The sequence below is a fragment of the Ovis aries genome, chromosome 2 (assembly GCF_016772045.2).
Source record: "Ovis aries strain OAR_USU_Benz2616 breed Rambouillet chromosome 2, ARS-UI_Ramb_v3.0, whole genome shotgun sequence".
Lineage (NCBI taxonomy): Eukaryota > Metazoa > Chordata > Mammalia > Artiodactyla > Bovidae > Ovis > Ovis aries.
In genome coordinates, this window is record NC_056055.1 from 67881274 (window position 1) to 67904148 (window position 22875).

The 22875-nt window shown below is 41.1% G+C and overlaps 1 protein-coding gene across 13 annotated transcripts in view; it reads right to left on the reverse strand.

The window, feature by feature from the left end:
- PIP5K1B (phosphatidylinositol-4-phosphate 5-kinase type 1 beta) overlaps positions 1 to 22875 on the reverse strand; it is a 554522-nt gene that overhangs the window by 212509 nt on the left and 319138 nt on the right. For 12 of the 13 annotated variants that reach the window (XM_060409393.1, XM_060409390.1, XM_060409396.1 and 9 more), the window contains one exon: positions 21153 to 21221. In XM_060409393.1, the coding sequence (XP_060265376.1) occupies positions 21153 to 21221 (69 nt within the window). Of the gene's footprint in view, positions 1 to 12214; positions 12338 to 21152; positions 21224 to 22875 lie in introns of those variants that run through there. The other variant, XM_060409397.1, reaches the window with a different exon arrangement.

Consider the following 22875-nt stretch of genomic DNA (forward strand, 5'->3'; position numbering starts at 1 on the left):
AAAGAAGAGTAAGTGAGATGTGAAAAGGATACAACTGCCGTTGCTGGCTTTGAAGATGGAGGAAGTGCCAACAAATAAAAAAATGTAAGAACCTCTAGAAGCTGGAAAAGGTGAGGAAACAGTTTCTTCTCCAAAGCTTCCAGAAAGGAATGTAGACCTTCTGGACACCTTGATTTTTAGCTCAGGGAGATGGTACCGGATGGCCATCATACAAAACTTAAAGATAATAAATCTGCGCTGTTTTAAGACACTAAGATGGTGGAAACTTACTGCAGCAGGGAAACTAATGCGTATATTAATTTTAAAGCACTCTCAATACTTTTAGGTCCTGTCTTTTTGAGGCAACCCAACCTTTTCATTCCATCAGGCCCCAAAGGATGGATCTATTTATGAAGAAAATGTTCTACTGGGACCTGTCTGGAGTGGTTTATCTATTTATTTAAAAGGCAAAAGTCACACTTGCTGTTGGCACACAGTAAGTTTAAATACACCAAAGTCAGACCAAGGGGACTAACTGTCCTTTTATCTCCTTCTCTAAACTCAGTATTTGCAAAAACAATTATTTCCAAGGCACTCTTCTTATCCAATTTGCTCTGGGCTAAAATTAAGGAGATGGGTTTGTATCTCTGCGGTACCAGCAAATGGTATAAAATGGGCTCTCAATAGCCACTTGTTGAATGAATGCAAGTGATGAGTCTGACATGGAAGAGTACACACTGTCCTTCTGGATGAGAAATGGTCTTTACTGGACCTCTGCGGACTAGCGATAGCCAACAGGAATATGGACCCTACAGGAATACGGTGCTCTGGTCTTTCTCCCTTTCTTTCCATGAGACCACTTTTGTATGTTACATTCTGGTTACGTCAGGAATCCCCAAGGCTTGAAGAGCAAGTGAGGTTGGGTCACAGTGCCATGCTTTATACACATTTATTTTAAGTTTATACATACTTCAGTTTATTTTCTTACAAGATTGTCTTTTAAGTGTCATGACAGACTTTTGATCCTTTTCTGGTGTATTAATGTTCCCTGGACCATAGAAAAGGGGGGAAATCTCCACATTTTCCCATAGAGGATTAGTCTTTCCAAACCCAGAGTCATCTGAGTTTCTAATCCACAGAGTATTGAAGAAAGGCTGGGAAAATATGCAAGAAATAATCGCCTTTGTACCAAAGGAAAACTAGCACAGACTTTCTTAAAACAGTTGAAGAATAAAATGTAACCTCTCGCCCACCTTTCACCTCTTTCTTTCTCTTTTGCTCTTCCAGAGCATCCTGCATGCACTTAACAAATCAGCAGCTGCAGGGCATGATCAGAGAATCACAAACAACAAATAAAACAACATTAAAACCCCAAGCAACTTAAAGCGCGTTTGGTTGTCATTCACATTCCCAATTTAACAAATGAAGAAAGAGAAGCCCAAATACAAAATTACAAACAAAAGTAAAACTGAGTTGAATAAACACTATTCAGGTGGAAAAATAAGTCCCCACCTTTTTTTCCCCCAAACACAATTTCTGAGAATGATTTCAGCAATCTGTCTACCCCAGGATAGCTTGCAGAAAGAACTAAATCTTAGTATAATTTCCATACAGATTACTCTAATATGGGAGAAAGATCAGCATGCCTATAGGAAGAAATTCTAAAAATCATCCCAATCTATAAAGAAATAATACAATTACCCTGTTCATCTGGACTGATACCAAATCTAAATTAAACAATATTTTCTGAAAAATACGGTTTTATTATTTTCAAGTACTTAGAGTATATCAAAAAGAGAACTGTGTTTCCAATGACTGCCTTTTCATTGTCTGCTTGAATCAATTTTATAAAAAAGTCAATATCCAATTAAAGTTTACAAAAAATCTTTTAGTAAAGCTAGAGTCAGGAAGAAACTTTCTTAATATGGAAAACAATTATTGAACTAAGTGACAACATTATACTATTGGAAGCACTAGAGGGACACTTCCCAAATGCATTTGACCAACGGATTTGCATTTATGTATCTACTAATGATGTGTGTGTGTTAAAGAATGCAGTTTGAGGAACGGTGCAAGAGCCATTTGCCCTTTAAAGTCACGCACAAAACAAGGCTGTCCTTTTATCATAAAAATTCTTTGATATGATTTTGTAAGATCCAGCTAGTAAAGTAAGACAAGGAAACCAAGTACAAAATGCTGATTACAAGGAGAAAAATGATAACTCACAGATAATATGATTATTACCTGTAATATCCAAGAATCAATCATGGACCTAGTGGAGTAGTTTCAAAAGATCAAGTTGGCAGTTTATAAAATGTACTCAGACAAATCTAGATCTTTTACATTTCTAGCTAGAAAATGCAATTGGGAAAAAAAAGAATCCTGTTCACAGTAGGGAAAAAAAATCCAAAACAGTAACAAAAATCCCACATAATTTACTTAGAAGTATATTTAACCAAAAATAGGTAGAAACTTTGAATAAAAATTTACTGAGGAATGGAAAAGACAATAAATATATAGACATTTCATTCTTCAGTTCAGCGGGAGTTCACTCAAACTCATGTCCATCGAGTCAGTGATGCCATCCAGCCATCTCATCCTCTGTCGTCCCCTTCTCCTCCTGCCCCCAATCCCTCCCAGCATCAGAGTCCTTTCCAATGAGTCAACTCTTTGCATGAGGTGGCCAAAGTACTGGAGTTTCAGCTTTAGCATCATTCCCTCCAAAGAAATTCCAGGGCTGATCTCCTTCAGAATGGACCGGTTGGATCTCCTTGCAGTCCAAGGGACTCTCAAGAGTCTTCTCCAACACCACAGTTCAAAAGCATCAATTCTTCGGCGCTCAGCCTTCTTCACAGTCCAACTCTCACATCCATACATGACCACAGGAAAAATCGTAGCCTTGACTAGATGGACCTTAGTCGGCAAAGTAATGTCTCTGCTTTTGAATATGCTATCTAGGTTGGTCATAACTTTTCTTCCAAGGAGTAAGCGTCTTTTTATTTCATGGCTGCAGTCACCATCTGCAGTGATTTTGGAGCCCCCAAAAATAAAGTCTGACACTGTTTCCCCATCTATTTCCCATGAAGTGATGGGACTGGATGCCATGATCTTCGTTTTCTGAATGTTGAGCTTTAAGCCAACTTTTTCACTCTCCTCTTTCACTTTCATCAAGAGGCTTTTTAGCTCCTCTTCACTTTCTGCCATAAGGGTGGTGTCATCTGCATATCTGAGGTTACTGATATTTCTCCCGGCAATCTTGATTCCAGCTTGTGTTTCTTCCAGTCCAGCATTTCTCATGATGTACTCTGCATAGAAGTTAAATAAGCAGGGTGACAATATACAGCCTTGATGCACTCCTTTTCCTATTTGGAACCAGTCTGTTGTTCCATGTCCAGTTCTAACTGTTGCTTCCTGACCTGCATACAGGTTTCTCAAGAGGCAGGTCAGATGGTCTGGTATTCCCATCTCTCTCAGAATTTTCTACATTTTATTGTGATCCACACAGTCAAAGGCTTTGGCATAGTCAATAAAGCAGAAATAGACATTTTTCTGGAACTCTCTTGCTTTTTCCATGATCCAGCGGAAGTTGGCAATTTGATCTCTGGTTCCCCTGTCTTTTCTAAAACCAGTTTGAACATCAGGAAGTTCATGGTTCAGGTATTGTTGAAGCCTGGCTTGGAGAATTTTGAGCATTACTTTACTAGCATGTGAGATGAGTTCATTCTTAAAAGGGTAGAATAGTTAAAGATGCTATTTCTTCCTAAATTCATTAATAAACAATTTCAACAAATATCACAATAGAAATCTTTTTAGAGGAAATGACCTTAGAAGTCAAAGTTCAATTAAAGGGATAAATATAAAAGCATCAACTAGGAAATTTTTGAAAATTAAAAATGCCATGGGAACAACCCAATCAAAAAATGGGCCAAAGAACTAAACAGACAATTCTCCAAAAAAGACATACAGATGGCTAACAAACACATGAAAAGAAGCTCAACATCACTCATTATCAGAGAAATGCAACTCAAAACCTCTGAGGGAGTCTAAAGTGGGATAACTTTTTGAAAAGTAATTCAGTAATAGTGCTAAAATGTCCAGACCATTTAACATGGTTCCGTGGGTAAGGGGCCAGGTCTCTTCTATTTGTTGCTATATTCCTGCTGCCTAACACCAGTAAGTACCCAGATTTATCTACTGAGTAAGAACACATCAGGAAACAAGTATTCTAAGGCCTTGGAAAGCTGAGAACAAAGATGCTCTCCTGCTGGGGTCACTGGGGGCCTTTCTACTCCAGGTTGACTGCTGAGGATGTGTATAGGTCAATAAAGCAGGATGGGTGTGGATGGCTGTAATATTTGCTATTTAAGAATAGACTGCTATTTTAAATTCCTCCTACATTGGGCTAAAGGCCTGAGGGTAAAAGGTTATGCCTGGCACCCCACATTTGGCCAGACTTTGCCTTGTGTGTACCTAAAAGGATTCTGAGGGCCAAGAGATGCCGAACTGCCATATACTCCATCTGCTTCTGCTCTCTGCAGCTGTTTGTTTTTCCCTTGGCTAGAGCAACCAGGAGCTTTTTCATTCTGTGCAGTTTTTTCTCACCCATTTCTAAACTTGCCTGAAGCATTTTAGAGCCTCCATAATAAAAAAATTTTTTTAATTAGCAATATGCCAGTGAAAGCACTCAATATGCTTTTAAAAGCCTGCTTAAAATTAAATGAATGAATGAATAAGAAGCGTGAAGAGGAACATCAAGGTGGCTTGGGTAGGCTTATTCCAAATTCCAAAAGGAAACGGAATCTTAGGATATTTGCATATGTAAACACCCTTGAAAAACAGAATTTCCTCTTACTATGCGAAATTTCAGAAGACTTCATCCTTTGATGTTGTTCACAAATACAGCTTCACTGCTTCAAAATCTCTTTCCTATTTACAACTTTAAGACACTCCTAATTTATAATATCACAGCTATATCCACTTTCAGTGTTTGACGGAATATAGTGAGTGAGGGAACAGATCTGTCTTTAAGTTAAAAATAAGGCAATAATCTTGCAGGAGGAGGACTGTGCTGATTGCACGGCTTCGTTTTTCCATGATTTTCTTGAAAATGCAGGTAATGCAAAGCTGGAGTTTCCCTGCCCACCCCGACTTCCCCTCTCCTGCTATCTTCAGTGACGCACCTTCACCCCATGCTACTGCACTCTGTGTCCTTGGAGAGAAGGACTTCTCATTTCCCCAGGAGAATTCCACTGCCCCAAGACAAGCAGATAAAACATATAAAGGAAGAAATAGATGAGGGGAAAGGACTCCTAAGAAACCCAGTATAGTTTCTGCAAACTATTTCAGACCCTAGGAGATAGTAAAGCTACAACAAAAATCTTCAAATTTTTATTTAATATGCTGGAAAGCAAAGACAACATTACCCCTTTCTGGACATAGGTTTTTGTTTGTTTGTTTGTTTGTTTTTAAGGTTTCTTTAATAGACAAAAGTTAGATTTCCTTTTGCCTTTTTTTACAGTGAGATTCTTTTGCAGAATCCCACTGCCTTTTGAAAATGACCTGTCAATAGTAGGAACTACCATCAGGAAAGGTCAGAGTCCCAGGTTATTTGGAATTCTGAATTTAAGCAGGGCCCCAGTAGGGGGATTGGTGTCTGTTCCTTCACTAAGAACTGAGTTCTTCCCAGCTTGCCAAGTCCTTGCTCTCACATGGCTTAAGTTCCATAGGAGGTGACTGGGAATCCAGCAACAATAACAGATTTAATATTTGTACACCTAACTACTGTCTTCGAAACACTTTCTCATACATCCTCAGATCTAATGCTTAAACCACACTGGTACTGCTGGGCTCAGACATTCACTGTCCTGCACAAGGTCGAGTTCATAAATGGCAGAGCCAGCTTGCCTGCCTGGCCCCACCCACTCTCACCCATGCTGGTGAGGAAGCAAGGCTGGAAGGGCTGGCACTCACATCACTGTCTGTTTTGGGGTCCTGAGTACAGCTTTAAGGCCTGCACTCTCCATGATTTTATGAGCAATGTAGCTGCTTTTAAAACTGCTTAATTATTATTTCCTCTCTTTCTCTTTGAAACAGCAAACCTGAAAAACTGTCCATCCTGTTTCTTTTATGTAACAACAAAAAAAGGGTGTTTACTATGCTGCTGTGCTAGAGAAAGACTGCCAACCAACTCCAGATCCTGATTCCCCTGACAATTCCTGGCATCTATCTAGGGCAGCTTTTAATTGGGCCAACATCTGGAAAGAATAGAACCTTTATGTGACAGAGTTGGAAAAAGAGTACCTTTTTTAAAAAAATTAATTTTTTTTGTTGTTGAAGGATAATTGCTTTACAGAATTTTGTTGTTTTCCGTTAAACCTCAACATGAATCAGCCATAGGTATACGTATATTCCCTCCCTTTTGAACTTCCCTCCCATCTCCCTCCCCACCCCACCCCTCTAGGTTGATACAGAGCCCCTGTTTGAGTTTCCTGAGCCATACAGCAAATTCCCATTGGCTCTCCATTTTACATATGGTAATGTAAGTTTCCATGTTACTCTTTCCATGCATCTCACCCTCTCCTCCCCTCTCCCCATGTCCATAAGTCTCTATGTCTGTTTCTCCACTGTTGCCCTGTAAGTAAATTCTTCAGTACCATTTTTCTAGATTCTGTATATATGTGTTAGAATATGATATTTATCTTTTTCCTTCTGACTTACTTCAGCATTGCTCATTATTAGAGAAACGCAAATCAAAACTACAATAAGATGATACCTCACACCGGTCAGAACGGCCATCATCAAAAAATCGACAAACAATAAATGCTGGAGAAGGTGTGGAGAAAAGGGAACACTCTTGCACTGTTGGTGGGAATATAAATTGATAACAGCGACTATGGAAGATGGTATGGGGATTCCTTAAAAAACTAATCCCACTCCTAGGCATTATACCCTGAGGAAACCAAAATTGAAAAAGAATACCTTTTAAAATTCATTGTTGTGACTTCCCTGGTGGTCCAGCGGCTAAGACTCCAAACTCCCAAAGCAGGGGGCTGGGATTCAATCCCTGGTCAGGGAAGTAGATCCCACATGCTGCGACTAAAACGCAGCGCAGCCAAAAAAATAGATAAGCCCACTCCTGCGTTCCCCACTTCCCTTCCCCCAACATATCTCACCTCTAATTGCAGATCCTGAACTGTAGGTTCAAGAACATATCTCTCCGGAAAGTCTATAATAATCTTAGAATTAAGAAGAAAAAAGTGATACATCTCTTGAACAATATGTGCCAGGCACTGTGTGGGGCCCTGTGGATGTCTGGATGATTGCAAGGCCCCTGCTCTCTAGCTGCTCCCAGTACAGTAGTCAGGACGTTACTGCACGCGATTATTACAAAACAAGGTCATCCATGATATAACAGAGGTAAGTGCAGGAGACTGAGGGCAGCCTGGGAAGCAGTGACTAACAGTCACAGCCTGGAGCATGGGGAAGGGCCAAAAGAGAGCTGTTTCTAGAATGAAGGCGGTCACAGCGATCAGCACGGGCACAGAGGACCTGGGATAGACACCCCAGTGTGGCTGGAGTCAGGTGTGTTCAAGGTAGCCGCAGGAGGTGGGCTCGGACACGCCCAGTGAGGGGAAGACTGTACAGGATTTGTGCGCTGTGGAGCATGGGTAGGTAACAGAAGGCCAGTGGAAGATCCTAAGGGAAGGACTTGGCCAATTTTGTTTATTTTCAAAATTTGACACTCTGGAGGAGGGTATATGGAGGTAAAACCAAAATGTAGGTGTTCCTTAGTCTGGGGGCCTCACTTTTCCATCTATCTCACTGTGAATCTACAGTTTGACAAACTGAAGCAGAACCCTGACCTCTTCCCTGAGTTCTAAATCCACACTTCCAGCTACCTACTTGATTCTCTCCTTCAGTGGCTCACTGACACCCTGAAACTGACATGTCCAGATCGGAGACCTTGATTTTCCCTCACAACCCTTCCCCCATACCATTCTTTTCCACCTTGATAAATAGTCACAAAAGCCACCCAAGTGCTCAAGTTAGAATGCTGGCTCATCGATCATTCCGGTCATGCCCTCACCCCCACTTGCAACCACAAACCAGTCCAGTCCATCCTAACTCTGAAATATACCTTGAATTTATTCCTTTCTCTCTTCCTAGACTACCACCTTAAGCTTAAGCTTCCGCCTATTTCTCTAAGCCAGGGTTTCCGTACTGCTGACATTTGTGGGCAGACAGTTGTTTCAGGGGACTGTCCTGTGCATCGCAGGATGTGAAGCAGTATCTCTGGGTCTAGTCACTGGACATGAGTTGCATCCCCTCCCCCTAGATGTGACAGCATTGTCTAATGGCCCTGGGGGAGAACACCAGCCCCAGTCGAAAGCTACTGCTCTCACTTCACTCTGTCTCTCTCTCTTCCAGGCTTGGAACCCTTCATTACACTGGCCCCGCCTTTAGGTGCTCGAATTCATGCACCCCTTCCTGCCCCCAGGGCTCAGAGGAAGCTGTTCTATCAAGAAAGTTCTCAATTCCATTCTTCTGTTAGCTGGCTCCTTTTCAAGCTTGTGATCCCAGCCCTGGGTCACCTCCTCAGAATCCCCTGTCTACCTTGTCTAAAAGGTAGCAGCCCTACCTGTGGTGATTTTCTTCATAACACTTTTAAAGGCAGTAATCCATTTATTATGTCTACTTTTTCTGGTCCGTCTCTACCACAAGTACAAAAGCAGGGTCAGGGCTGGATTATGTCTATCTTGCCTCTGTCTTACCTCCAAGGCCTAGCTCAGTACCAAGCTAAATAAATATTTGCCAGCTAAATAAATGAGTGAATCCACAGATGTATCATACATTCAAAGGTATGTTTTACAGCCCAGGCACTGACCACACCCTTAAAAACAACAAACCCACAATATGAAAAATTAGCTCAGGAGAACTAGAATGTCACTGAGACAGTCTATATATTAGCTCTGCGCTCAATAACCAAATGCAGCCTGGTCCATAACGCAAAGTAGATGACAGCACACCTTGGATGAAGAGAAAGCTCTGGCATGATGGTAAGAGTGGCTCATGTTCTCTCCACCGGGAAAGAAGTACAGCTAGACCCTATGATTGAACCCAATTCCTCATAACTCTTTATTTTCCTTATCAGTTCAGTCGCTCAGTCATGTCCGACTCTTTGCGACCCCATGAATCTCAGCACGCCAAGCCTCCCTGTCCATCACCAACTCCCGGAGTTCACTCAGACTCACGTTCATCGAGTCCATGATGCCATCCAGCCATCTCATTTTCTGCTGTCCACTTCTCCTCCTGCCCCCAATCTTCCTCCCAGCATCAAAGTCTTTTCCAAAGAGTCAACTCTTTACATGAGGTAGCCAAAGTACTGGAGTTTCAGCTTTAGCATCATTCCCTCCAAAGAAATCCCAGGGTTGATCTCCTTTAGGATGGACTGGTTGGATCTCCTTGCAGTCCAAGGGACTCTCAAGAGTCTTCTCCAACATCACAGTTCAAAAGCCTCAATTTTCAGTGCTCAGCCTTCTTCACAGTCCAACTCTCACATCCATACATGACCACAGGAAAACCCATAGCCTTGACTAGACAGACTTTAGTCAGCAAAGTAATGTCTCTGCTTTTGAATATGCTATCTAGGTTGGTCATAACTTTTTTTCCAAGGAGTAAGCGTCTTTTAATTTCATGGCTGCAGTTACCATCTGCAGTGATTTTGGAGCCCAAAAAAATAAAGTCTGACACTGTTTCCACTGTTCCCCCATCCATTTCCCATGAAATGATGGGACCATATGCCATGATCTTCGTTTTCTGAATGCTGATAATTACACCCAATTTATATCTCTGGTGTCTAGGTGTGTGTGTGTGTATATATATATATTGGGAGTTGAACAAAACAGATTTAGGAGGATAGAATATCTTATCATTACAGTCTCCAGAGATCACATCCACCCTCTTTTTTACCTCTCCTTAGAGATGTATTGTGTGCCTTCGGGGTGAAGGCTTCCAAGCAGAGAGTGAGCCTCTTCATTGTCCTTTCATATCAAAAGTCTCAGACACAGTGAACTGAACTCACCAGAAATGATCATCCTTTCATAACAAGAGCATCAGACACAGTGAACTGCACTCGCCAGAAAAGGCAGGTGTGCTTTTTGGGGGAACTTGATTCCCATAGGGGAAAATAACTTCTAAAATAGTCACCCTTGGACCCAGTACTTCCTTTATCAGATCTTTTAGCCACTGAGCAGATTTTTAGTGAGTCATTACTCCCCTTGTGACAGTCTACGGAAAGGTTAGCTTTTAAAACAGCCCAGAAAATGCCACCCCTCCAAGTAGATCTCAACCCTCCCTGTCAATTTGGAGTGCTGTGGTCAAGAATGATTTTTGAAGTTACGACTTTCTCATTTTATTTCCCATGTTCTGGCCAGTGCCCATGGGATCAATTTGTTTTTTCATTTCAAAATGACTATGTACTTTTGTCAACTCAGTGGACATGAATTTGAGCAAACTTCAGGAGATGGTGAAGGACAGAGAAGCCTGGTGTGTTGCAGTCCATAGGGTCGCAAAGAGTCAGACATGACTTAGTGACTGAACAATAATGTACTTCCTAGAGAAAAGTATTTTTGAGGCTACAGTTCAGATTCTATATTCAGAGATGAAACACTTTGGAGGAGAAACTCTGGCTTCTGGACCACCAAATTAGGAAAATCATGCTTTAAAATTGTTGAATTTTGTTCATTTTTCCCATTCTAAAGATGGCTGAGTTTGTCTGTGCCGCTGGCCCCCACTGTTCTACTGGATAATGGAGCGTTTTTCCATTTTAATGTCTGTCGTAGGCACCACAGTGTGGGAGGGGGTAACAGATTGCTAGGATCTGACGGACCCTAGATAGAGATAGTTGGGGTTAGAATCCCAGTTTTTCTTGCCACTTACTGGTTCTGTGGCCCAGAGTAGGTTACTTAACCTCTCAGTACCTCGTTTTCTCCTCTGTCCTAATTCATAGGGTTGTCGTAAGAGTGAGTTAATAATTCTAAACTGCTTAAAATGGTGCCTAGCATACGTTAAGCACTTAATGTTAGGTCTTATTACCAGCATAGCTTTGAAAGTGCTTTCAGTTGATAATAATTACACTTTAACTTGATGAAATAGATTTCAGGGTAGAATAAACCCACTTGAATTTGAGAAATAAGATGCTTCCAGCAACCAATGATCCTAACGTCATCAAATATGAAAAGTCCTGAATAAGCACATGGCATATGTCCTATTAGCATCTGTTGAGTAGATAAACACCTAGAACCTAACACACATTGTCTATCATATTTTTTGGAATCCAGAATGAAGAATTTCAGAATATTAAAATTCTATGATCTCATGCAATATCTTAAGAGCTGCCTTTAAAAATCCTTAAGCACACGAGGAGAGGGAAGTGGGGTGGCAGTGATAAAAATGGTTAAGCCCTGAGCATTGGGACAGGGGCTGGCTGACCAGACCAGAACCCCATTGGCCAAGCTGTGCAGGGAGGCATGCAGATGGCCTGTAGATATTAACCCTTTTAACTTGAAAACAAAAGCGCCCTTGTGCCCTGGGAGCAGGAGCTCCAGCTCAGATGGCCCAACTGGCTGTAGAAACACTGGAAACTCCAGCCTCCCAGCCTGCCATGAACACCAAATGTAACAATGCAGTGTTTCTTGTTGCCCCAGAAGGAAGCTGTGCAGTAAGTTTGGGTGTAGCCTATTATCCCCTGGAGTCAACGTTTGGGGGAGTTTCCATGGTTAACCAGGATGCAGAAGCATAACAAACTTGGGTGGCTTAACAAACAGGATCAGGGCCATATGAGTGCTAAAAGAGGTCACTTAAGAATGAACACGGAGAAGGCAATGGCACCCCACTTCAGTACTTCTGCCTGGAAATCCCATGGACAGAGGAGCCTGGAAGGCTGCAGTCCATGGGGTTGCTGAGGGTCGGGCACAACTGAGAGATTTCACTTTCACTTTTCACTTTCATGTGTTGGAGAAGGAAATGGCAACCCACTCCAATGTTCTTACCTGGAGAATCCCAGGGACGGGGAGCCTGCTGGGCTGCCATCTGTGGGGTCACACAGAGTCGGACATGACTGAAGTGACTTAGCAGCAGCAGGAATGAACAGCTCAGGTAATCAGGTAATCCCTGGGGTAGGATAAGGGGGCTTCTCCTCCTATTTAGAAGTTGCAGATCGTTTTCGCTTAATTACCTGCCACATCTTGCTTGAAAGTCATCAAGGAAGATTTCAAATCACTTGCTTGAGGACTTTTCGAGAAAGAAGTCAGAAGGGCAGGTGATCCTCTATGAAAGCTGACGGACCTGGAGGGAAGATCTGTACAAAGGGGTGGATGGCAATGATAGACGATTATACATGCTTCTGCATTGAATGAGATTAGAACTCCCCATCTGTGAATGGGGGAGCTCATTTTCTTGTTGCTTAATTTTAAAAGTGCCAAGGAAGCCCACCACTAGAAGCACACCTTTCTCTCTTATTTCTGAAACCCCTGCTGTTGGGAAGGAAAGACTGTCTTCTTTCAGCTCCATCTACTCTCTGATGCCCAGGCCAGACCAGGGCAGCTCGAGAATGCTAAGTGACATTTCTCCCCCTGAGCCCAGCACTGGAGGAGGTAGTTGCACTGCCTGCCATGCTCAGTTCTAACAGAACTAATCTGATTAGAAATCAGAGGCTGAGAGATCCTGCTTTTGCTAATTCAACAGAGTCTTCACTCTTTGGCATTCCATTTTTCCCAGGACTTGTTCACATTGTTAAATCATTTGATTCTCACAGTGCTGTGAGCTGGTAAAGGCAGGTATTAAGTACATTTCATCAGTGAGAAAAATTAAGAGTCAAATCAATTAGGGAAAGTGCCTAAGATGATACAGTGTGTGCATGCTCAGTCATATCCAACTCTTCATGACCCCACGGGGTGTAGCCTGCCAAGCTCCTCTGTTCATGAGATTTCCCAGGCAAGAATACTGGAGTGGGTTGCCATTGCCAAGGGATCTTCCCAATGCAGAGATTGAACCCACGTCTCCTGTGTCTCTTGCACTGGCAGGCAGATTCTTTACCACTGAGTCACCTGGGAAGCCAAGATGATACAACTGATGATACAACTAGTATCTAAAAGAGCTGGACTCATATCTGTGAGCCTGTGCTCAGTCACTGACATCTATCCTCCACTTGAAAGGGTAGTTGGGTTTGATTGAAAAACCTTCTCACTACTAACATTTTAATAGTTCTTTGCTGTGAGCTCTGCTCTGGCCATAGTAGGACGCAGCATCACTGGCTTCTACCTCCTTGATGTCAATAGGACCACCCTCCAACTGTGACAAACAAAACGTATCCAGACATTGCTGAATGTTCCCTGGTCACTGATTGAGAACCACTGGGTTAGGGTGTTGTGGATTAAGGTGGATTTAGGAATAATGTAACCTAGCAGGACCCTGTGGTGCCTTCCCAGGACAGGCCTTCCCCCTCCATGCTCTGCTTCAGCTCTTCTCTAAAGTACATAGAAAATGGTACTTGATGCAAATTTCCTGAGTTGTTTTGCAGATATGAAAATGCTCCACCAAATGCAAGATGTTAACTACTTGATGTCCATGAGCAAACAGCCCCAGGTCTCCTTGAGCCTAAGGACTGATGAAGGTAACCCCCATGACACCACCCTGCTCCCTCAGCATCAGCCAATCAGAGGATTGTTTACAATCTGATCAGGTATCCTGTGACTCTCCAGCTCTCTTGCCTGGCTTTTTAAAATGCTTTGCCAAACAGGGGCTCTGTGACAATCTAGAAGGGTGGGATGGGGAGGAAGGTGGGAGGAAGGTTCAGGAGGGAGGGGACATGGGTGTACCTGTGGCTTATTCTTGTTGATGTGTGACAGAAAACCACAAAATTCTGTAAAGCAATTATCCTTCAATTAAAAAAATAAAGTCATAAAAAAAAATCCCAAAAAACGCTTTGCCAAACCCTTCAGGGAGCTCAAGAGTTTTCAGCACCTGAGCCTCCTTGCATGGCCCTGTAATAAACCTTTCTCTGCTCCACCTCACTGTGTGTGGGATCATGAACTTATATTAACACTAACACTCGGAATGCCACAGGATCACTCTTCCTATAGACCAGTGGAGGTTTACAAGGTTGTCTCTGCTCAGCTATAGAGTGTACCTCCATCAGGGCAGAAGGCAAAGGTCTTATTTCTGGAAGTGGAGGCTAAAGGGAAGAAGAGCAGTTAGTGCTGGGACACATGCCAGCTCTCCCTTGTTCCCATCTCAAAATGTTATTTTTTCAATTTTTGAATAAGCAAAACATTTATATGGTTCAAAGGTAAATATGCATCAAAAGTACATACAGAAAAGCTTCCTTCGACCCAAGATTCCCACCATCCAGTTCTCCCCAGGGGCAGGCGATGTTGACATCTGCCTGTGTATCTTCCCATGGATGTCTTATAAAAGAGCTTGTATTTAAATAAATATTTCCTCTTAGTTAGAAGTATTGCTGAGTCATGAGTTCACTCATGTTTCAAAAGTCATCAAGTGCATGAAACAGGGCACGCAAAGCTGGCGCACTGGCACAACCCTGAGGGATGGGATGGGGAGGGAGGTGGGCGCGGGGTTCAGGATGGGGGACAGATGAACACCCATGGCCGATTCATGTCAATGTATGGCAAGAACCACTATGATATTGTAAAATAATTAGCCTCCAATTAAAATAAATAATTCATTTTTAAAAAGTCATCAAGGACATCTTCACTGACAGTGTGGACTGAGGAAGGCAGGGCTCCTCCCATCTCTCCCTGCCTGCCTCCACTGAGAGGGACACAGGCTGAGACAATGGATTTACATGACAACCTAGGTCTTAAAAATCAAAAATGAAAACAAAAAAACAAAAAAACAAAAAAAAGACCCTGGGGAATTTGGGTCAAGGACCGTTTATAGCTAGAGTGGTCAGTTTCCTACTAGGTCACTGTGAGTGCTCTCACTAAGCATGCCCATCCTAGTGGGAATTGGCTAACATGATGAAGAGATCACCTGCAGTCGAGGTATTGGTGCTGAAGATGGACCCTCCAGACCTACAGCAGCCTGTGGAAGTCATCAAAACCAGACTCTCCTGGGGCGAGGAGGCTCTGCTGTGGGCAGGCCCAGGATGGAAGGAGGAGTAGAGGAGGGAGGGTGACAGGCCTGGAATGACGACTTTTGCCTGGGGAGGTGAGAGAGGGAGGGAAGCAAAGGGCAGCACGACAAATTTCCCATGCCTGCCCACAGCCAGCCAACCTGCAGACACTGATTCTGACGGAAAAGTCACAAAACTAGGACATCCTAAGGCTGCAACTTTTCATGTTCCTGATAAAGAATTTCTAGGTGACCTGGCATAAGCCATTGAGCCACAATGACATATTTATTTTGGAAGGGTGGGAGTAGATGTGGGCAATTTCCTCACATCCCAAAGAAAGAAAACTCAGGCCTCCAGCACTGGTATTTTATTCAAGTTTAAACCACTTATAAAGTGCACTGATGTCCTGTTTTCTGCTTCCTTCTTCCTTCATTATGACCTTGTTAAAAAAAAATCTCATCTTCAAACTTCTCTAGTTCCACCAATGGTAGAAAATTTCTATCATTATTATGATGGAAAATTTTCAGGCCAACCTTCATTGTAATTTGTACTGTCATTTCATCATGTCACTAACCACCAAACCAATGTCACAGTACCTCACTGCCTAGAATTGTGCTATCTAATATGGTAGCCGCTAGCCATATGTGTTGATTTAACTAGAATTTTAAAAATTCCTTCCTCAAACACATGGGTCACATTTCAAAAGTCCAACAGCCACATACAGCTTGTAACTACTGTATTAGTATAGATCATAGAACATTTCCATCACTGCCAAAAGTTCTAATGGATGGTGCTGGCTCAGAATATGAAATCCAAAGGCCTCCAACCAGCACTCAAAGCTAGCAGTCACATACAGCCAGGCCACACTTTCAAAATTTCCTCTGCTTTCTCCAAACAATGACACTTAGCTTTGTTTAGACCAGATTCCTGTCCCTCCAACAAATTACGTTCACCCCCGATGATTCTGTGCCTGTGCCGATTCGATTCCCCGTCCCTGAGACAAATGAGTAGATCAATCAACACACAGTCCCTGAACGAGTGGGATTTTCTGCCATGACAAAAAGCAATGAGGCATCTAAGAAATTTTTATCCCAGCAAAATGTTCTGCTAACAAACAAGTCCAAAAAAAGGACATTTTCCCAGAAGACTGTAATGAGCTTTGTACTTGTCAGGATTTGCTAGACGATTAAGTAAAATGCCACTTGTATTGGCACTTAATACCAGTTTGACTTATTTATTTTTTTCATGTGGGTCTCCTCTTTCTTTTCTCTTAAATAAGTTGTATGGATATAGGAAGAAGGGACCAGGCCTTACATGCATTTCTTTTGCATCTTCCTCTCCTCTCTCACCTCCTTACCCAAACAGTGCAGAGATTGCAAACTGGCCCCATGTGAGGACAAGATACAATTGATACAGTTTGTTGCTTTTTTTCAGAGTGGTTTTCTCTGTTTTGTTTTGGGGGGCTTTTTTTTTTTTTTGGTAGAAGCAGAAAGTTTGCTTTATTTAGGAGACCAGCACCTGGGGAAACAGTGAATTCCTGTCCAGAAACCAACTGTGAAATTCTGCCAGACCATGAAGGTTTTTAAAGGGAAAATCATTCAGGGAAAGGGTCAGAGTCTTTGTTATCTTCCACTGTGTACAGACTTCCTGAGTGTAATATTGAATAATTTTGAATCAGTTGCCAATCTTTCAACAATTAGGAGTTTTACATCAGAATCCACATTCTTTATTTCATGAAAAATCAGTTTTCTGGCAACCTGGGTAAGGCCTCACACAAAGGTTTATTAGCTAGTGCTTAAGGCCATATGTCCCCTTTATAAAAGGAATGTATTCTCTTGTTCACCACTTTCTCTCTGCTTGTTTTATTCCCTTATTATCTGCCTGGCCCCTGAGGCCTGTGCATTTACAATTCTTGCAGAAGATACCCAATAATGAACTGAGAACAGAAACAACCACACTCCTTAAGAAAGCCAGGCAGCTCTTAATACCTGTCTTCATGGGCAACGTGTTTGTTTTAAGCAGCTAAAATCAAAATTCTTATCTCAGTCATTAGCTAAAGACATTAACCTTCCCAACTGATTTTAACTATTCTTCCTGGGCTTGCCAGGAACTGATAATGGATTAGAGAAATGGTCAACCATAGGAACAAAAAGCAGTCAGCCTAAATAGTCACATGAAAATAATTGAGACTCAGAGAGCATAACCATGTTCCATGAACTCTGAGTGTTCCCTAAAAACACGTGGGCATCACAGCACTTATGATGCTGAGTGTTGCTGGCAGCTGCCCAGTGAACCTTGATACAAAAAACCTAAACCCTCTCATTAACTCTAACCCCATATCGATTTCTCCTCTTTTGAACCTTTGTTACAGACTACTGTGTTTTAAAATTGTTTTCATGTCTTGGTGCTCCCACTCAATTGTAAGTTCCTTATAAACTCTTTTGATATTCTTCTCACACCTAGCACCCAAGATCAGGATATTCTTAACCTGAACTGGCTTCAGTCACAGGCAAAATCCAAACGGTCATTTAAAAGAGCACACCCCATGGTCAAGGTTTCAAGACTGGGAAAGAAATTTAATTTTAAGGTATTTATAAAAGGGGTAATAGCTATGAAATGTATAGTGGGTTTGATGACACCAATCTAGTCTGTTATTACTCCCAGCTTTCTGCCATCTGCACATTTGCAGACTATAAATTAGATGTCTTCATGAAGGTCATAGGTAAAAATACGAAGCTACACAGGGACAGCTTATGCATCTTGTCAGTAAATACTAAGTGAATAAGGAACAAAACTTCTACTCTTTGGGAACATTAGTCTAACCAGGTACAACCTACTAATTATAATACTTTATCCATACTTTTCCACCTTGTCTGAAAGGATGCAACAAGAATATGCCAGCTATCTTTAAATCAAGATTCATTAAAATTGAGAATTCTTATCTGCAACCAATTTAATGATTCTTTCATAACAGGAAGTGCAGTTAATTTAACATAAACTCCATCTTTATGAACCTCTGCAGCTTTGTAAAAGACACGTGTTTCTTCTCTAAATGTATATAGCTATACTAATCCATGTTCAGATTACGCTGAGGAACAGTTTCATGTCTGGTCTCCAGAATGGTTTCCCTCATTTTTGAAAACAGGGATGATATTTGCTCATCTCCTGACTTTTGGTAAGTCTTCCAGTCTCCTAATTTTTCAAAGTTCATTCAGTGGTTTCCCTATTCTAGCTTCAAGTTCTTTTATCTGGGAAATGGTTTAACTGGGCCTAGAGACAAACACATCTCTGGCAGCTAATGTAACTCCTGCTATCAACTCTTCTAAGTCCACCATTAGCACCTCCAGTTTAAAGACCTTTTGCTAAATGGAGAACAATTAAATTGAATAGTTTAGCTGAGCCATTACCTGTTAGCAAAGCAACACTTTTTCTCTACGTGATCCCTTCTTGCTTTGTACATCAACAGCATATTAACTGAGGGCTACTGTTCTAGGCATTGTGTTGTGCTGTGGTGCTTTTCTTATAAAAAGGCTAAACACCTCTTCTCTTGTTAATCTTCCTTTTAAAATCAGAGATCATTAAAAAGCTATGTCATCACACATGAAAAGACATCATTGTTTTTGTCCTCAAGTTTCCTGCATCTTCTCTTATTTATCAGAATCATCTGCAGTCCTACAATGTCATTTTTAGTTTTTATAACCTTCGCAATATGCTGAGCCAAATTTCTTGTTAGAGACATTCATCATAGAATCATACCTATAGTATTATTGAAAACCTACTTTACTACTTCTTGGGCTAGACACATTTAGCAGACTCCAAGATCGCTTGGTCACATTCCTTCTATCACTTATGCATCACTAGAGAGCTCCTGTAAAGCAGAACAGAGTCAAGAATCACAGTGCATCTTGATGCTGACTGAGAAAACTGCCTGAAAGTGATCTGAAGCAATGTCAAGCTGGCAGTTTGACCATCTCTGTGTTGGTCTCATGTTTGACCGAACTTACAAAAAGCCTTGGGTATATCAGGTAGGATTTCATTTTCTACCTGTGCTTAAAAATAAATAACAATGTATTGCTGCCTCTGTTCAGATGTACAAATTTTATAAGCTACAACACGACACGTGAGAGCTTGTGAATATTTACCCTACTCTTCCCCATACACATCACCACTTTGGGTGGCAACCACTCTGTTTATTCTTCTAGGTTTGGCTGAGGAGAAAAGTCAGAAGAAAATATATGCCAGGAAAAAGCACATATTATTCCACATGAAAATGGAACAGGAAATATATCATGTTAGTTCCATGACCTGAATCTGTGGGTAGATCACATGGCTCATGTACTTTATGACAGAACTTCTTGCTAGCTATCCATTACAGAGTGAAACGCAAAAGGAAATGTTAGGTATAATAAACCTATGATACACAAACCATCTACTCCCAAGAGAGAAGGAGAGCAAGGTCTTTTAAAAGGTAAAATGTATAGTCAATTTAAAATCAGGAACAGTGGTGCTTGGGGACATATATTATGCTTCTGAACATCAGCTTGGTTGCCAGGAACCAAGAATTTATTGAAGTCAAAGAGTAGTCAGGCGAGGGATATTGGGAAGTGTGGAAAGAGATTTTTGTGAAATGGGCTGAAGACATGGAATCTGAGAGGCTTAGTAAGGGGTGGGATGAAATTTCATGTTAAAAATCTTTTTTAAGGGTGGAAAATGTTTAAAATTTTGGTGGTAAGTAGCAAGTCAATTAAAAGATTCTTATGGTAGACACACAACATTTCACACACATAGGGCCTTCTTCCTAGGAAGGGTTTTCAAATAACTACCTTCTGTTGATCTATCACAGTAACTGTGGTGGGCAGAAAATGTCCCCCACCCCCACCCCAAGATGTCCACACCCAAATTCTTGGGATCTGTGAATATGTTACAGTACATGACAACACGGAGTAAGGGCGGAGAAGAAATTAAGGTTCCTAATCAGATGACTTTAAAATAAAGGGAGTATTCTGGATTACCCAGGGGGGCTCAATATAATCACAGGCATCCTTTACAGCAGTGGTTTGTGTAAGCAATTTTTTCCAAGAACTGGGTGGGTGAGGGGGTGATTTCAGGATAACTCAAGCAAAGCAGCTGCCTTGGTGACTTAGTTGGTAAAAGAATCTACTTGCAATGCAAGAGACTGCCTGCAGTATAGGAGTCCCGGGTTTGATCCTTAGGTCAGGAAGTTCCCCTGGAGAGGGACATGGCAACCACTCCAGTATTCTTGCCTGGAAAATCCCTTGGACGGAAGAGCCTGGTGGGCTACAGTTCACAGGGTCACAAAGAGTCGGATGGCATGACTGAGTGAGCAAACTACCATTAAAAGCATTACATTTACCGTGCACTTCATTTCTATTATTATTACATCAGTTCTAGCTCAGATCATCAGGCATTAGATCCCACAAGTTAGGGACTTAGAATTTAAAATATCAGAACTGGAACTTTCCTGGCAGTCCAGAGGTTAAGACTTATCTTCTAATGCAGGGGGCGCAGGTTCAATCCATGCTCAGAGAGCTAGGATCCCATATGCCTCGGCAGCTCCCCGAAAAGCAAAACATAAAAGAGAAGCAACAGTGCAACAAATTCAGTGAAGACCTTTAAAAAGTGTCAGAATGATAGGGCCTGGTGAAGACTCAATTGGCCTTTCCTGGCTGCGAAGGAAATCATGACTCAGAGAAAACAGGCAACCTCAAGAAGCTGGAAACGACAAGAAAACGAATTCTTCCCTGGAGCCTCCAGAAAGGAAGGCAGTCCTGTGGACACCTGGCTCTCGACCCAGTGAGACCTATGTCAGACTGGTGACCTACAGAACTGTAAGATAATACATTTATGTTGTTTAAGCCACTAACTTTCTGGTCATTTGTTACAGAAACAGGAAGCTAAGGCAGTAACTTCCATACAAATGCTTTGGAGGAAGCAAAGGCTTATGGCAATATTAGCATTCTAAGCAATAAAACAGTTCCTTTTTTTGAGCTGAAAAAAAGAAAACAACACACTCATTCACCTTTTTGTAGGTTTTCTCTTCGTTTTGTTTCCCAGGTGCCGTGTCTCCATTCTCAGCAGCAGACGACATCTGTAAAAAGAAGTGGACCTATTTGAATTTAGAAGTTCTACACTGAAATACAATAGGCTAATAATATTGTTACCTAGAGAATCTGTTTCGGTTAATTACATTTTCGTTGTTATGGCTGTGGTCTCTAAAAAAGGAAGACATTTCTTAAAATACTAAGAAAAAACAAATTCTGTGTTCCCCAATCTTTCCAAAATAATGCTTCACTTATAAACCATTTTGGTAGCATGCTCTACTCCATACACTCTAAGAAAGGTGCCATGGAAGTCCAAGCCCAGATTATGTGTATAAGCTTCTTTCTACAAACTCTTAGACCCTTTCCTTCTGGTTATATATGATGTCTCCTAAAAAAATATCTGGAAAGTACCAAAAAATATGAATCACAACAAAACAATTACTCAGTTCTACTGCCCTTGGGCAACTCTACCACTCACATTTTGGTATATTTGTTTCCACCTTTTGTTCCATGTACTTTCATATGAAAAATATTATGATACCATCTTAATCCAGCATTTCTCACTGAACATTTATGTAATGAGCATTTTCCCACTTGATTATGAAAACCTCATTGTAAGAATAGTTTTTATTAGCTGCAAGAGACACCACTGTGTGAACATGAATGTGTGTTAATACTTTAGTTAACAATGCCAATATTGAAGAACTGTTGATGTGGTTCAGGGGTTTTGTTTCTACAAATAACGTAACAGTAATGATTCTGGGCTTCTATCTTTGTCCAACTTCAATGTTTTATCAAACTAGTTTTCTAGAATTACTAGATCATTAAAAAACTGAAAGCTCTTATCACATATTGCTAAATTTCTTTCCTAGAAGAATACACCCATTCACACTATCAGCAGTGAGTGGGAGCTGGTTTCATTACACGCTTAGCAACGACTATGATCATTTTAACTATCTTTGCTAATTTGACAGGTAAAAGAAAGTACCTTCTGATTTTAATTTGCCTCTTTGAAAATTGTTAGTGAAGGTTAACACTGTTTATATGTCTTTTTTTAGCTCTCTGTATTTCTTCTTTCAGCTTTTCTATTATTTTGCTCAATGGTCTATTGGTGTTTAGTGTCTTAGGTATTGATTTTTTACCTATTATGGTCAGTAATATTAGTGTTTCCTTATTAGTTTTTAATGTATTAAGGTTATTAAGCTGTTTACAGCATATTATTAGTATCTTCCATGCTCCTTTCTTTTAATTTGGTTTATAATTACGACATGGAGAAGTTTTATATTTTTATACTTAAAACTATTGACTATCTTTGTGATTTATTCCAATGCTTTTCGATAAAAACTTTTTCATTGCAAGGTATCAGATATTTAAACATGTGTTCCTCTCATCTTTTAATAATAAGACTTTTGTATACTCTAATTCATCTGACTTCTTAAAGTCAGTTACTTATGTGGTAAATAAGGGTAACGACATAATCAGGGAGCCCTGATATTTAAGGGCCGCATCTTAAATTGCAATGAAGAGCATTCTATACACCATGGAGGAGAAACTTCTGACTTTCTCATAAGCCTTTTGAAGCACATTTTAAATCCTGGGCTTTTAATAAACAGTGTGGGTGAAGCCTAAGAACCTGCCAGCCATTTCTCTATACTGGAACAAAATGACTGCCACGAGCTGGATGTGACTAAAAACCATCCA